The sequence below is a fragment of the Aspergillus sclerotioniger genome (genome assembly GCF_003184525.1).
Source record: "Aspergillus sclerotioniger CBS 115572 chromosome Unknown BO94scaffold_10, whole genome shotgun sequence".
NCBI classification, from domain to species: domain Eukaryota; kingdom Fungi; phylum Ascomycota; class Eurotiomycetes; order Eurotiales; family Aspergillaceae; genus Aspergillus; species Aspergillus sclerotioniger.
Genome location: NW_020291000.1, coordinates 108,470 through 125,151, shown reverse-complemented (window position 1 = coordinate 125,151; position 16,682 = coordinate 108,470). Strand labels below are relative to the sequence as shown.

Below are 16,682 nucleotides of genomic sequence, written 5' to 3'. Positions count from 1 at the left end.
GTAAGGAGGGACAAAGTCGGTTAGTAGCGACAACCCGTCAATGGCAAGCCTATGCCTGCAATTGCATCAAGTAGTCTGGTGCCCAGTTTAGGTCAGCATAGGCATTTGGTATCACAGTCGCCAACAAAATTGAAGTATTCGGATACAGGTTATTCGAATGGGAGAGAAAGATAAATAATAATGAGTGAATATGGTTTCGTCATTATCAAGGTAGTAACCATTCTTCAAGTCCGTATCTACGTGGGAGCTAATCACGCAGGAATATCTTCGACAGCGGAAGAGTCACCTATTGCGTATGTGAGATTGCGAAGCATATTAACTCACATATAAATCACTTGCCGTGTCGTGCTTTCTTGACAAGCACCGGTTCATTGGTTGCTGTGGCCGGCCTCTTCTTACCCTTGGTTTTCTCTTCAGCCGTGGGAGATGTGGAAAGGTTATGCGAAAGTTTCTTTCTTTGATTTGCCGCTTTGAAAAAGTTATCCCGCTGCTCTTTGGCCCAGTCACGAGCATTTCGGAATGCGGTGACCCCTTGTCTGTATGATTCAAGGCCATCAGCCAGGTAAAAAGAATGGACTTGTGTCATGATATATTTCGGTTGGCCGCCATTTGCAGACTCAATCCAATGATGGACGTATATTTAAAGCCTTCCATTAAAGAAGATCGCGCTTAATGTATAGGCATTGTGATCATGTACCGGATTCTCTCGTTGGGCGGTTTGAAGTGTTCAGATTGCGCGGGCTCCCAGAGCACCTTCATAGCATGCTTTGAGCTTGGCCATTGGATATTTCCATGGACTTTGGAGCTCGAAGAAGAGTCAAGAAATCAGAAATGGATAAGCAACGTACTCCTCGTACTCTGGGAAGATCAGGGGCTCCGTGTCGAGCAAGCCTTTTAAGTCTCTAAAGGCAGTCCGGTTCACAGGTAAATAGAAGTCTGGAACAGACTGGCAGGGTATAGTCTGAGAGGATCTAAAACGCTGGTTAGCTTGCATCCTCCATCATTTGTTGTTCTGACTACAAACAAAGAAGCAGAACCGGTCTGGATCGCGGGATCGACAGCAACGCCGCACTAACCGGGAGCAGTAAGACCGCATGACATCACCTGCCGGCTACGTCAGGCATCACGGCCGCAAACCGAATCCGCCGATGGCAAAATCGCCAGCGACTGACTGACTGAAACCTTTACGAGGGCTGCCGTCCTTTCCGGCTTTTGGCTTATCGCTCGCCTGTCATTTTTACTTCATATAATCCCCGGTTCTGCTTATTGGCGCCATCCATCCATCCTGTTCCTTTCTCCCCATCCCTAGTCCCGTCATGTATCCCTCCGTCCCTCGAGCAATCTAGACCCCGTCAATCGCAGACCGTGTGACTGACCGATTAGACTTTGCGCCCGTCACTAAATCTCACCATATCGATGGACGAAGAAGCGAGGCCCGCTGCTTGTCCAGAGCCTCCGCCGCTCCCCTATTCTTTGCGCACGAGAAAAAAGTCCATCGCCATCTTCTGGACGGTATTTGTTGTCGATACTCTGGCCCAGCCGCTCGTCCTATACTGGGCGCTCTGGTATGCCACCGATCTTTCGCACAACGTGGGTATGTGATGTCGCACCCTTTCATATTCCATCGGGCACTGATTTACTGTCCTACAGTCTTTAGTATCGTGACGGCTTCGTTGGGAGGTGTTTCAGTATTCGAATACTTCTATCGTCTCTACAACCTGTTCCGAAAAGACTCGCGAGCCCGGCCATTGAATGCTAGGAAGGGATGGCTAGATTTCTTCCATATCAACTTCACCATCGTCTGGCTGATCCTGGCGGTCGAGCTGATTGTGTAGGTGATCCTACTGACAGAGCCATGGATTATACTAATACGATCACAGTGGTACCGTTCCGGAAGAACCATATGGTAAGACCCATCGTATAGCCTTGGTTATTTGATCTCCTGACTCACTGACTCAACAGTTCGTTTGATCGGCATGATCCTTCCGACAGTAATGTTCTATTTCGGTAGCGTGTTCCTGGCCCTCGACATTCTCCGTGCCTGCGGTGTCAAAGCACCCTTTCGGATATCCTCAACACCCAAAGGCTCGACAATGCCCACGGCCCTATACGTTGTCATCGAAGATGTGGTGGCGGTTGACGGAGGCGGTGGTCAGATCTACCGATATGCTCTTCGCACCAGGTACCTGTCCAGTCCGTACTTCCGACGGATGCTATTCCAGATGAATTGTTTTTGGGCTGGAGGATCTATCGTGGTCGCTGCCGCCATCACAGCGATCGTATTTACGGTCTCAGAGCCAGTGGCGTACACTGTAAGTTGCACTCCCAATTCTTCTACGAATGACACCGATGCTAATGATGCCTCAGCTGGGATGGACGTTACCGTTTGCCTGGGCTGGACTTTGGACATTAATCACGATACCGTGGGTCCAAAGCGATCTCCGTCGCGAAAAAGAGTGCTGGAAGGAAAACCGAGGCCAAGGAGGCATTCCGTATACCGATGATCCCGATGCGCCCAGTGGTGCTCGGACCAGACTCGAAGCTATTGAGGATCACCTGCCAAGCTTCATGCCCTGGTTCCGAGAGAAGCAGGCTCCTCCGTCTACTCCGTCGAGCTGAGCACGTCTATCGTGTCGGTAATATTTTGAACCCACTATCACCCTGTCGACACCTCGATCACGGCAGTATATCGAAACCCACTAGCTCCAAGTCATCCGAGTGGATCTCTTATATGCCAAGACGATATAGGGGTGGCAACCTCCACGTTCATCGCATGATGATGAAACACAAAAACTTGTTATGATGGAATGTTTAACGGCTAGTGCCAGCTGTACTATACACTGATACCCTTATTTCTGCTTCCCACTGGTTTCCTTACTTCTTTCTCATCTGGTGGTTTCTCGCTTCTCTTGTCCCATACACGTTTGACTGTCGATTGCATCATAACTGGGGCTGTGATCTTGGCATTGACATCATTTGTTGCACTAGCATAGATAGATTCGTTTGGGTAGATGCTTGCTGTACCTATCAATCATCTTCATTTCGTCATGCATCTGACTGTTGAATCTCCGACGAGCCCTTTCGACGGTATCTGGAAATCTCATCCAGATGACGGCACAACAACAGTTCTCCTGACTGTCTCAAAGCCCCGTACGTAAGTCGGAGCAGCGAAGTCTTGCTGCATGGGGCCCGATGTTCCTGCAGAGCCTGGTACTGCTTGACCCTTAAGACGGCCAAAGCATGGTAATCGTCCGGAAACAACCAGACACGAAGCATCTGCAGCCCAGCATAGATCTCAGACGAGCGATCTGCTAGAAGACACCGCGACACACACACCCTCGCATAGTAATCTCATAACCCAACCATAACCACCCTCAAGTCAAAGGTCTCAAGGCATAAAACCTCACCGGCAAGAGCTTAAAATTCTTCGGAAACCCCAACTGCAACTCCGACGCGACAACCGCCAACCCCGCCTCCTGGAACAAAAGCCTCAGCTTCTCATCAGTCCGCGTCACACTACTATCCTCATCATCATACATATCCAACCCAAACGGATCCGTAGACTGATTCTCCTTGACGACCATCACCCCAGTCTCCGTCAACGCCTCCCGACACCGACCAAAGTACTCTCTCAACTGCACATCCGTAAGATGTCCCACGCAGAACTGCGTCCAGATCAAATCATACTTCTTCTCAGGGAACCAATTCTCCAACCCCGTCGTATAGATATCCACCACCACGCCCGTCCGCTTCAACTCCGACTGACGAATCACCTCGACGAACTTGTCGACCGGTTCGACGGCATCCACCGTCTCGCAAACGTGGCTGAGCAACCCCTCCGTAACCCGACCGACCCCGGCCCCGCAGTCTGCGCCCAGCGTGAGCTTCCCCTCCGTCGGACAATTGGGGATCATTCGACGGACCTTGGCCAGGAAGGTCTTCGACCCGCGGAGGTCGATGCGCGTGTACCAGGGATAGCTGCCGAGCATGCCCAGCATGGTTTTGGGGTTGGCGGCCACGCTGTTCCAGTACCGGAGGGAGGCGGCATGGTCGATGTGGGAGTCGGGGGGAGCGTCGGTTGTGGACATCTCGTGTGTGTCGGCCATGGTGATTGACTAGGCCAGTTGCAGGAAGCTGTCGGATGCAACTTGCAAGGGAGTTTCGACGCGCGGTTGTCGATTGCGGGATAAAATTTCCCTTAACGTATTCGGTAAGCGAGCTGCGCATGTAAGCGAGCTGCGCACCTCACGCGTCTTAGCTCCAGTCAAAAACCTCACTCAATTCAACCACCAGCCATGCCTCCAAAAGCGCGTCAAAATGCTAGAAATCAAGCTGAGTAGGAAGGGAGGATTCTATTAGCAATTTCAGCTATTACGAATAAAGATTGTCCATCTATTTATCAAGCAGCACGATCTTATACTATGTCAAACCCTAGGATCGCTTCTCCCTGTTCCTGTTAGCTTAGCTCCCGTTCCAATACGTACCTTCAAACTGAATCGAGATAAGTCAGACTAATGACTATCTAAAAGGTGACTGGTCCTAAACAAGAGAAGAAAAGTAAGGCCAGATAGTGCCGCGCAGCTATCCGTAAGTGAGTGCGGACAAGTGTTGTCGCTAAGCTTTATTAAACATATAGTACTTAAAGATAATGTGAATTGAGCACGAAGAACAGAACTAGTTAAGTATATAAAAAAGTGTCCTTTTATCCTATCCTTCGTCATGGCATCGCCATATCATATCATATCACTAAATATATTATTTTATAGCGCCGCCATGTCCTGTTATAGCACCGCCATGTCCTGTTGTAGCACCGCCATGTCCTGTTATAGCGCTGCCATGTTCTGTTGTAGCGCCGCCATGTCCTGTCGTAATACTGACATGTTATAGCTTGTCAGTGATATATCCGTCATGGTCACGTGCTGTATAACGGCTCCGGTTGTTGATTACTCAGATCAGGATTCTACTCAATAAGAGTCCTTATCTGTCCAGGCGTAGCCTTCTGCCTGATATGTCCGCCTTACTAGTCATTCAGCTAGCAGGGATCTGTAACACCACTCTCCCTTTTTAAGGTTTCTTGTTCTCAAGGAATATAAATCAGCAGCGTCCCCCTGTGAGGTAAGTATCTAGTACTGTTTTCAAATTTTTTATCTAAATCATTAATTATATCGTCCAGTACTTCCGTGCGTAAGAAGAGTCTTTACTAACAAATTAAAGATAAGGGTTTTCTTGCAATCTTTTCTTATAAATGCTGTATTTATCTATATAAGATATATATCAAGTCCAAGAGTTCTGATCACTGTAATAAGTATATAAAGGTAAACAGTGTCTATTATAAAATATCTGATCCTTCCTTTTCTAATGCCAAGTGGAAGCGTTTAGTCAAGGCCTAAAATTCTATCAAAGAAGAAGAGAAAGTCATTCTGGCGAAACTTCTTTGATTGCGAAAACAAAAGCAGTTATTATAAAGACAAGCTAGTGATTTTATAGCTTGTGATATTAAGGAGATTGAGGAGCTAGAAGAGCTTAAGAAGCAAGAATAAAAGGAATGTAAAGTGCAAAAAAGATTATATGCTCAAGAGACTGCGACATCCGAGGCTGAGACTAGCACTATCACAAGTAGTGGTGTTAAACTAGCCGCCGTGTCTGAGCCTGATCTTAGTTTATCTCAACTGGTTGGCTCTCCTTCTTTCTAGATGAATTTTAACTTGTCTGTTAGTAATACTGCTTCACAAGCTGGTAACAGCCTGTTAAATTCTTGATAGATTCCCACGTGTTTTCTGAGATATTATATTCTACTCATTTTACTAGATATTGTGATCTGCTGCTAATCTTCTTGTGGTTTAGGATCCTTTTAACTTTATATTCTTCTTTTATATTGTTATCAATCTCCACGTTTTCTGCGATTCTAGCGTTCTTTGGTGCAGGTTCTAATAATAAGATATAAAACACTGAATGAATTTTGCTTATCGATTTTGGCAATCTTAACTTGTAGTTAACCAGTCCTTTCTTATTCTTAATGATAAATGGTCCTAGCTTGTAATGGTTAAGTTTCTGACTTGATTATTTTATTTTAATGTTTTTGTAGAATAGGAACACTTTTTTCCCTCTTTTTAAATCAGATTTCTTTCTGTATTTGTGGTTGTAGTATATCTTGCTATATAAGTTTATGAACTTGATATCTTGAAATAACTGGAGATATATGTTTCCCGTGAACGCAATAATATTTTTAGCTATATTAATAACTAATTAATTTCCTAATAATGTTTCCAGAAACCTGGGGTGGTAACTATAATTAGTATAGAATAATGAAACTCCAATGATTAAGTAACTGGTTGTCAAACCCTAGGATCGCTTCTCCCTGTTCCTGTTAGCTTAGCTCCCGTTCGTTACGTACCTTGTGAACTGAATCAAAGGTCGTCAGGTCGTTGACTATCTAAAGATGACTTGATCTGAACAAGAGAAGAGAAGTAAGGCCAGATAGTGCTGCGCAGCTATCCGTAAGTAAGTGCGGACGAGTGTTGTCGCTAAGCTTTACCAAAACATATGGTTACTTAAAGACAATTAGATTGAGCACGAAGAACAGAACTAGCTAAATACATGAAAGAGTATTCTTATATCCTATTCTTTGTATACTATTTCATATACCATTCAGGGTAGATCGAGGGTCAATCCAATCATGTTCCTGGATTCTGTATACCATATCGTATACTCTTGATAATAGATCTGATAATAGATAGTCATATAATATAATGTTACCTCAGGTGTTATCCTAACCGGGATCTTACTTAATAAGAGTTACTGGCTGCCCGAGTCTTTCCTGGTCGTTATCTTTCTGCCTGATGAGTCTGCTTCTGCTAGTAACCTGGCTAGTAGGAGTCTATAACATCACTCCTCCTTCTTCAAGGTTTCTTGTCCTTAAGAGATATAAAGATACGTGTCCCTCCTGTGTTAGTTAAGTTTTCTCAATTTCTCTTTTTTCTATGATAGTCCATCATGTCTCGTCATTATATTAATCGCGATCGGGTGAAGAAACATATCTATCAGTCTAATAAGATTTATAATAACGGTTTTATTATTAAAAGTTCCTGCGAATATTGTTTCCTGAGAGATATTCCTTATATCATGGATTTAAAAAGCCGAAATTGTGCTGCCTGCACTTGTCGTGGTCGAAAATGTGAAAAATAATTTTACAGTAATAGGGAGTGGAATAAATTAAAATGTAATTAATCAGATATGTAAAACAAACTTGCTGAGGCCCTTGCTGAACAGGCCCGTATTACTGCCAAAGTGGCTCGTTTATTTAAGCAACAGTAGTTCCTAAAAGATCATGGCGAGCGGATGTTGGATCACGACTCGACTGTGTTGGAGCGGTTGGATGAGGAGGATCCCCCAAGCGCTGAGGATCTCCGAGAGCTAGAGCGTCTGGCTGATGAACATGACGCTGCTCAACTTGCCGCTATGTCAGACACTCCTAGTCTGACTCAGTTGGTTGGTTCCCCTTCGTTCTGGGCAAACTTCGACCTGTCTATCAGTGGTACTGCTCCACAAGCTGGTAACAGCCTGTCAAATTCTTGATAAGTTCCCACGTGTTTTCTGAGATATCATATTCTTTCTATTTCACTAAATACTTTAATCTGCTGCTAATCTTCTTGTAGTCTAGAATCTTTTTAACTTTATATTCTTATTTTATATTATCATTAATCTCTATATTTTCTGCGATTCTAGCGTTCTTTGGTACGGGTTTTAACAATAAGATATAAAATACTGGATATATTCTATTTATTGATTTTAATAATCTTAACTTGTAGTTAACCGGTCTCTTCTTGTCTTTGATAACAAATAATCCTAGCTTGTGATAGTCAAGCTTCTGACTTGGTTATTTTATCTTGATATTTCTGTGGAGTAAGAACACTTTCTCTCCTTTTTTTAGATCAGGTTCTCTTTTATATTTATGATTATAGTATATCTTACTATATAAGTTTATAAACTTAATTTCTCAGAATAATTATAAATACATGTTTTTTATAAATATAATAATATTCTCAGTTATATCAGTAACTTATTACTGTCAAACCCTAGGATCGCTTCTCCCTGTTCCTGTTAGCTTAGCTCCCGTTCCAATACGTACCTTGTGAACTGAATCAAAGGTAGTCAGGTTGTTGACTATCTAAAGGTGACTTGATCTGAACAAGAGAAGAGAAGTAAGGCCAGATAGTGCCGCGCAGCTATCCGTAAGTAAGTGCGGACGAGTGTTGTCGCTAAGCTCTACCAAAACATAGGTTACTTAAAGACAATGTGAATTGAGCACGAAGAACAGAACTAGCTAAGTACATGAAAGAGTGTCCTTATATCCTATCCTTCGTCATGGCGTCGCCATGTTATGTCATGTCGCCGATATGTTATGTCGTAGCGCTGCCATGTCCTGTCGTAGCGCTGCCATGTTATAGCGTGTCGGTGACATGTCCGTCGTGGTCACGTGTTGTGTAACCGTCCCGGTTTGTAGGTTGCTCTGATCGGGATTCTACTTGATAAGAGTCCTTGCCCTCCGGACGTGGCCTTCTGCCTAACGTGTCCGCCTTACTAGTTCGTTCAGCTAGCAGGGTGTTACGGACCCCTGCTAGCTAAAGGGACTAGTGAGGCGGTTACGTCAGGCAGAAGGGCTGTACTCGGAAGGATGCAACTCTTATCAGGAAGAAACCGAGCTGAGCCGCTACGTGTCATGAGTCACGTGACTGCGGGTATATGAAAAGGTATATGGTCAGGTATATGATATATGCCTATGATATACAGGATGATATATAGAACAGTATATAAGAGATAGATATATAAGGACACTTCTTCATATACTTAGCTAGTTCTGTTCTTCATGCTTAATTCCAATTATCTTTAAGTAATCATATGTTTTGATAAAGCTTAATAATAATACTCATCTGTACTTACTTACAGATAGCTGCGTGGCACTATCTGGCCTTACTTCTCTTCTTCTGTTTAAGATCAAGTCATCTTTAGATAGTTAACAGCCTGACTATCTTTGATTCAGTTCATAAGGTACGTATTGGAACGGGAGCTAAGCTAACAGAAACAGGGAGAAGTGATCCTAGGGTTTGATACATTGAGCACCAGTTAGTACGAGTGTTATCCAGTAATAACCAGTCATCATGTTAATTACATTGAACATATTACGAGCGCCTTAGCAGCAGGGCCCGACGATCAAGAAACTGATGAACATGGTTAGTCAGCTACAAGAAAGCATCACTGCCTTAGAACAAAAGAACCAGTTACTCAAAGATCGATTATCAGTCAAATCTGTTAAGATCCAATTATCCGAGCCATTCGACGGCAAACGAGCGAAGCTCAGGGCTTTCTTGACCCAGTTGGACTTGTACCTTAACATAAACAAGGAAAAGCTTAAGAATAAGGAGAACAAGATCTTTTTTATGTTTACTTATCTTACTGGAGCGGTATTTAATTGGTTTAAACCATATATTTATAAGTAATAAAAAAAGTCAGTAAGTAATCAGAATAATAATATAAAATGACTTTTTACTAGTTACACCAGATTTAAACAATGTCTTAAACAGATATTTGGAGACATTGATATAGCACAGAATACTGAATAAAAGTTATAATAATTTAAGTAGATAGGATCAGTATTTATATATATTTCAGAGTTTCAGCAAGTTATTAATTATCTAGACTAGGATAATGATACTTATATTTTATGATTTAAAGAAGAACTCAAGATAGAGATCCAAGAAAAGATTATTTAGTAAGAATAACTAGATATCTTGATCAAGATGATTGAAACAGCTGTGAAGATTGATAATAAGTTATATAACTTTAATATAAAATAATAAGAGGATTGATGGACCAGCGGGTCTACATCTTAATATAATAACCAGCCAGGTTACTGAGCCAATAATGGAAGGTCAGCATAATCTAGGAGCTTGGGATACAAAGATCCCTACAGGCTGAAGCCCATGGAGCTGGATGCTGCACAGCATCAGACTCAACAGACTTGAGTGTCCAAGGAGGAACTCGAATAGTGTAAACGAGACCGCTTGTGCTTCAGCTGCGGTAAAGCAGGTTATCAGTCAAAGGACTGCAGTCAGAAACAGCCTTAGAAGTAATTAAGAGCTACGAACCAGGATCAAGGCAGAGGAGCCTATGATGTTACCGTTATTTAGCACGAAGTTTGGACGGAATCTGCAACGCAGACATCAGGTAGTAAGAAGTTATATACCATTCAGCATGGTCAGCTATCAGAAAACAGGATGTATTATGATTAGTTAAGATAACAGGCCACCCTGGATGAGTTAATAGTACTACCTAGTCAGTAAGAGAATTGACGATTATCTGTATTATTAGTTTGAATTATAGAAGTTAATAATAACAGTTATAAGCCAGTTCTGAGAAATAACTATCCTAGTATAGTTTAGGATAAAGACAAACCATCAGATAAAGAATATAATATACTGTTTAAAAGTCTTGAACCTAGCAAGAAGAGACTTAACAAGATATCTAATATCTCTAAAAAATCTCTATCAGAAATTAATGAACTTTGTTTATTACAGTGAAACAAGGACAAAGAGAACTAGAAAAATAATTAAGAGAATATTACTTATTAATTAAACCATATCTTAAAGGAGATCTTGGAAAATCCAGCATGATTTTATCTAGAGCTTAAGATAATCATACAGTATTATCTATATTAGGATTTGAAATGTTGGGAATCATAAAATAAGACTTGAAAATAATATTTATAAAGATATTCTTATTATCCAGAAGTTTGTTTAATATATGGATAAGATAACACAGACTATTATTACTAGTTATTAGAGATTAACCAGAAGATAAATATTGTTAAAACAGAATCTTAGTATGACAAACCATATTTATATATTTATTTTAAAGGAAGTAGAGATTATTAGAAATATAATAAACTTTTTTGGCTTGTGTACTACACGAACATATACTTAATATATTATAATTAAAAATATATTATTAATTACTGATCTAAGATACTGAAAGTAATTAGGACTAAGATAAGTCACTGTTTATGTTCTATCTTTGGTTGTGTATATAAAGGGTATCAGAGATACTCTTATCACAGATTAATATATTAATTAGCATGTTTTAATAATTAGTATATAATATACTATATAGTTAAGATAAAAGGCTTGAGATTTCCAAGAAGATATTTACAGTAGTTAGAACCTAATTAGCCGGAACAGTAGTTAGTAATTACAGAATCAGGACTATATCTAAAGATTTAAGTAATTATATTAGATTAACCAGTCCAAGTACTGGTAGACTTTAGAGTGACCGGGAACTTCATACACCCAGGATTTATATAATAACTTAAGATACTTAGACAATAGAAAGCAGAATCTGAACTAATTATAGAACTAAATAGAGAGAATTTAGAAACTCTTATATTAATAGTTAAGTTAGAAACTGTACTTATAATTATAAAGAATCACTATAAGTATATAGACTTTGATATAACATCTTTAAAACGGTATAATATTATATTAAGGATTTTATAGCTCAGGAATCATAATCTATAGATTAATTAGAAAACTAAGAATCTCTAATTCATGAATTATGATTGCCTAAGATGATACCAGCAAGGACTAGGTATGGGGTCTGGATCCGTACGGCCTGCTACTCAGCAAGAAGTTGAAGTGAGGACTAAATAATCTAGCAAGGGAAGATTGAGATTGCTATAAAAGCCTAACATGCCAGATATTAAAGATAACTTAAAGAAAAATAACACCTCAAGTATAGTTACACAAGTAATAGCAGTAACCAAGCCATTATAGAAAGATTAACTTATAAAATTATTAAAATAGGTATTAATAATAACAAAAGAGTACTGCAAGTACAGTATTAACAGCTCTAATATAGAGATCAAGATAACTGTCCAGGGACTAGAAGATTTATAGAAACTTCTAGCTGCAGTCAAGAATGACACACAGATTCTATCATAATATAAGAGATTTGAGGACTTGTTCAAGCAGCTAGAGTAATCTAAATTATCTCAGCACAGAAAGTATGACCACATTATTCCTATAGAAAAAAAAAAGTTATTAATATATAGAAAGATTTACCTAATATCCAAAAAAAAATCACAGATACTATAAGAATATATTAATAATTAGCTAGCTAAAAATAATATCAGGCCTTCAAAGTCACTAGCAGAATATAAAGTCTTATTTATATTAAAAAAAAACAGCAGTTTACAACTATATATGGATTATCAGCTACTGAATATTATCATAATCAAGGATTGATACCTGTTATCTTTGATTTCAGAAATCCAAGACAAAATATAAGAAACGAAGTGGTTTATTAAACTTAATATTATAAATATATATTACTGTATATATATTATGAAAGATAAAGAATGAAAAACCGTATTCAGAACAAAGTATAGATACTTTAAGTATTTGATTATATTATTTAGACTTATTAACACACCAGCATCATTTCAGCAATATATTAATAAAGTTCTTAAAAAATATCTTAATAAGTTTGTGATTACTTATCTAGATAATATATTAATCTTCTTGAAAATCAAGAAAGAATATATAAGATATATAAGACTAGTTTTATATAAACTATATCTATATTAATTATAATATAAGCTGAAGAAGTATGAATTCTATATATAAAAAACAGAGTTCCTGGAATATTAGATATCTATAAAGAGAATCTATACTAAGTAAGCTAAAGTATAAGCTATACGGGATTAGTCTTAATCTAGAAATCTGAAAGAACTACAGTAATTTATTAGATTAATTAATTATTATTAATAATTTATAGACAGATACACTATCTATATAACACCACTCTTTAAGCTTATAAAAAAGTCAAAGAAGTATCAGTAGAAAGAACCACAGCAGAGCGCGTTTAAAGATATTAAGTAATAACTTACCATATCACTAGTGCTTATACAGCACGATCTAGAGAAAGAAATAATCATTAAAACCAATATATCAGACTATGCTGTTAGTATACATATGACATAACCCGGGGAAGACAGAAAGCCAAGACTGATTATATTTTACTTAAGAAAGTTGGTTCAAGCGGAACTCAACTACGACATTCACGACAAGGAATTACTAGCTATAATAATAATATTCAAGCAGTAAAGAATCTATCTTAAAAGAGTAAAGCACACTGTTATTATAAAAACAGACCATAAGAACTTAACTTATTTTATAATAACCAAAGAGTTGACCAGAAGACAGGCATAATAGGCTGAGATTTTGTTATAATATAACTTTAAAATCATATACTGTAAGAGAGTAGAGAATAAACATGCAGATATACTGAGCCGCAAGCTAGACTATAAATTAAGTAAAAAAGTTATTAAACCAGCCATTCTGAAACAAAATACGGATGGGTTGATTAATTATAATAAGACTAATCTAGCAGTAATATTGAAAATAGGTAGTAATCTAATTAAGTAATTAGCTAAAGATATAAAAAATAATAAAATATTCTAGAAAATAAGTAAGGACTTATCAAATAAGATTATTATTAATAAAGATGGACTAGCGCATTTCCACAGATTAATCTTTATATTAATCATAATAAGAATAGAGATTATGACTAGATATTATGATAGACTACTTAAAGATCACTTAAAAGTAGAAAAGATAACTAAATTAATTACAAGAAATTACTATATTCTGAACCTCAGATAAAAAATATATGATTATATTAAATAATATAAGACTTATATTAAGAATAAGTCTACAAGATATCAGCCTTATAAATAAATATAAGTACAGGAAGCGCCATAACAGTTATAAAAATAGATAATAATTAACTTTATCAGTCTATTACTGGAATTAGAAAGATTTAATATTATCACAGTCATCACTGATTATCTTACTAAATATATCTATCTTGTACTAAGTAAGATGATAATAACAGTAATACAGATAGTAGAACTGTTTTTAAAAAATATTGTTATATATTATAGGATGCTAAAGTATATTATATCAGATCAAGATAAGTTATTTATCTTAAAGTTTTAAAGATTACTTGTAAATCTTATAAAAATAAAAGAATAAATAATAATAGCTTATTACCTGCAGATGAATAGGCAAATAAAAAAGGTTAATTAAATAATTAAACAATATCTGAGACACTATATAAATTACTAGTAAAATAATTAAATAAACTTGTTATTAATAGCACAGTTCTTATATAATAATACTAGTTACTTAACTATTAGAGTCTTATTGTTTTATACTAATTACAGATATTATCCGAGATTTCTGAAAATGTTATTAGAAAGACAGTAAGTTGCTGATATAGCTGAGAATATTGTTATATTTATAGAAAACATATATCTATAGTTGTCTAGAGACATTGAGTTTATGAACTTGCGTAGTAAGATATACTACGATCACAGATATAAAAGAAAACCTAATCTTAAAAAAGGAGAAAAGATGTTCCTACTCTATAAAAATATCAAAATGAAATAATCAAGTCAGAAGCTTGATTATTACAAGCTAGGATTATTTGTTATCGAGAATAAGAAGGGACTGGTTAACTATAAGTTAAGGTTGTTAAAATCAATAAACAAGATTCATCCAGTGTTTTATATCTTATTATTAGAACCCGTATCAAAGAACGCTAGAATCGCAGAAAATATGGAGATTGATGATGATACAGAAGAAAAATATAAAGTTAAAAAGATCTTGGACTACAAGAAGATTAGCAGCAGGTCACAGTATCTAGTAAAATAGGAGGGATATGATACCTCAGAAAACACGTGGGAACCTATCGAAAACCTGACGGGCTGTCACCAGCTTGTGGAGCAATACCACTGACAGACAGGTCGAAGTTCGCCCAGAAAGAAGGGGAACCAACTGAGTCAGACTAGGAGTGTCTGATGCAGCGGCAAGTTGAGCAGCGTTGTGTTTGTCAGCCAGACGCTCTAGCTCTCGGAGGTCCTCAGCGCTTGGAGGATCCTCATTATCCAGTTGTTCCAGCACATTCGAGTCGTGATCTAATATCTGACCACCACAATTCTTTAAAAACTGTTGATGTTTTTGCAAGCGGATAACCTTTGCCATTACTTGATTCATCTTTTCAGAATACTGCAAAAATTGCTGTTAGGCCACTGTAAGATCGGCCGCAACTTTTCGCTTATTTTGCTTGAGCTCATCCCATTCTTGGTTGCTATGGAATTGTTTTTCACACTTACAACCACGCAAGGCACAAGCCGAATATTTCTTGCTTCGAGCAGACGAACTCATAATGCAGACCTTGCCCCGAGAAAAGCAGAAGGCACAAGGGGTGTTAACAGGACAACCGGAATTTTCGATCCTATCGGCCAAACATTTATTATCAGCGTACTTGTCACGTTTAGGCATGATGACCCACCCTGGGAAAAAAGAGAACTGAAGAACCCAGCTAACGCGCACACAGGGGGGCGCTCATCTTTATATTCTTAGGAACAAGAATCTCGAAGGAAGGGAGGTGGTGTTACGGACCCCTGCTAGCTAAAGGGACTAGTAAGATGGTTATGTCAGGCAGAAGGGCTGTACTTGGAAGGATGTAACTCTTATCAGGAAGAAACCGAGCTGAGCTGCTACATGTCACGAGTCACGTGACTGCAGGTATATGAAAGGATATATGGTCAGGTATATGATATATGCCTGTGATATACAGGATGGTATACAGAATGGTATATAAGAAACAGATATATAAGGACACTCCTTCATATACTTAGCTAGTTCTGTTCTTCATGCTCAATTCTAATTATCTTTAAGTAATCATATGTTTTAATAAAGCTTAATAATAATACTCATCCGCACTTACTTACAGATAGCTGTGTGGCACTATCTGGCCTTACTTCTCTTCTTCTGTTCAAGATCAAGTCATCTTTAGATAGTCAACAGCCTGACTACCTTTGATTCAGTTCATAAGGTACGTATTGGAACGGGAGCTAAGCTAACAGGAACAGGGAGAAGCGATCCTAGGGTTTGACACAGGGGTCTGTAACAATTACTTTCTTAATAATATTTTCAGAAACTTCAGATGATATCTATAATTAGTGTAGAATAATAAGACTCTAATAATTAAGTAACTAGTATTATTATATAAAAACTGTATTATCAGTAATAGATTTACTTAATTATTTTATTAATAATTTATATAATATCTCAGATATTGCTTAATTATTTGATTAATCCTTTTTATTTACCCATTCATCTGCGGATGGTAAGCCGTTATTATTTATTCTTTAATTTTCATAAGATTTGTGAGTGATTTCTAGAACTTCAAGATAAATAATTTATCTTGATTTAATATAATATATTTTAATATCTTGTGATATGTAACAATGTTTTCTAAAAATAATTCTATTATTTATATTACTATTATTATCATCTTATTTAATACAAGATAGATATATTTAGTGAGATAATCAGTGATGACTATAATAATATTAAATTCTTTTAATTCTGGTAATAGATTAATAAAATTAATTATTATCTATTTTTATAACCGCTGTGGTGCCTTCTATACTTATATTTATCCGTAAGATTAGTATCTTGTAGGCTTATTCTTAATATAAGTCTTATATTATCTAATATAATTATATATTTTCTGTCTGAGGTTCAGAATATAATAATTTTTTATGATTAATTTAGTTA

The 16,682-nt window shown here is 37.7% G+C and overlaps 3 protein-coding genes across 3 annotated transcripts; 1 reads left to right on the top strand and 2 right to left on the bottom strand.

Annotated features, from left to right (window-relative positions):
- Positions 1-10: 10 nt before the first annotated feature.
- On the bottom strand, positions 11-701 carry BO94DRAFT_21723 (uncharacterized protein). The gene is made up of 2 exons (XM_025606201.1): positions 325-701; positions 11-75 (listed from the first exon to the last, which is right to left on the bottom strand). The coding sequence occupies exon 1, from the start codon at positions 584-586 to the stop codon at positions 332-334; it is 255 nt and encodes an 84-aa protein (XP_025468654.1). The 5' UTR covers positions 587-701; the 3' UTR covers positions 11-75; positions 325-331.
- Positions 702-1,416: 715 nt separating this feature from the next.
- On the top strand, positions 1,417-3,089 carry BO94DRAFT_592977 (uncharacterized protein; the record flags this gene model as incomplete). Its single annotated transcript, XM_025616162.1, has 5 exons — positions 1,417-1,594; positions 1,651-1,831; positions 1,881-1,906; positions 1,963-2,312; positions 2,368-3,089. 5 exons carry the CDS (start codon positions 1,417-1,419, stop codon positions 2,617-2,619), a joined length of 987 nt encoding a protein of 328 aa, XP_025468653.1. The 3' UTR covers positions 2,620-3,089.
- A 285-nt stretch (positions 3,090-3,374) lies between these two features.
- Positions 3,375-4,088, bottom strand: BO94DRAFT_514032 (N-terminal protein methyltransferase; the record flags this gene model as incomplete). Its single annotated transcript, XM_025609869.1, has 1 exon — positions 3,375-4,088. The coding sequence occupies one exon, from the start codon at positions 4,086-4,088 to the stop codon at positions 3,375-3,377; it is 714 nt and encodes a 237-aa protein (XP_025468652.1).
- Positions 4,089-16,682: the final 12,594 nt, after the last annotated feature.

Excerpts from the sequence above, each read along its gene's own strand:
- BO94DRAFT_21723 (XM_025606201.1), bottom strand. The coding sequence starts at position 586 with ATGACACAAGTCCATTCTTTTTACCTGGCTGATGGCCTTGAATCATAC.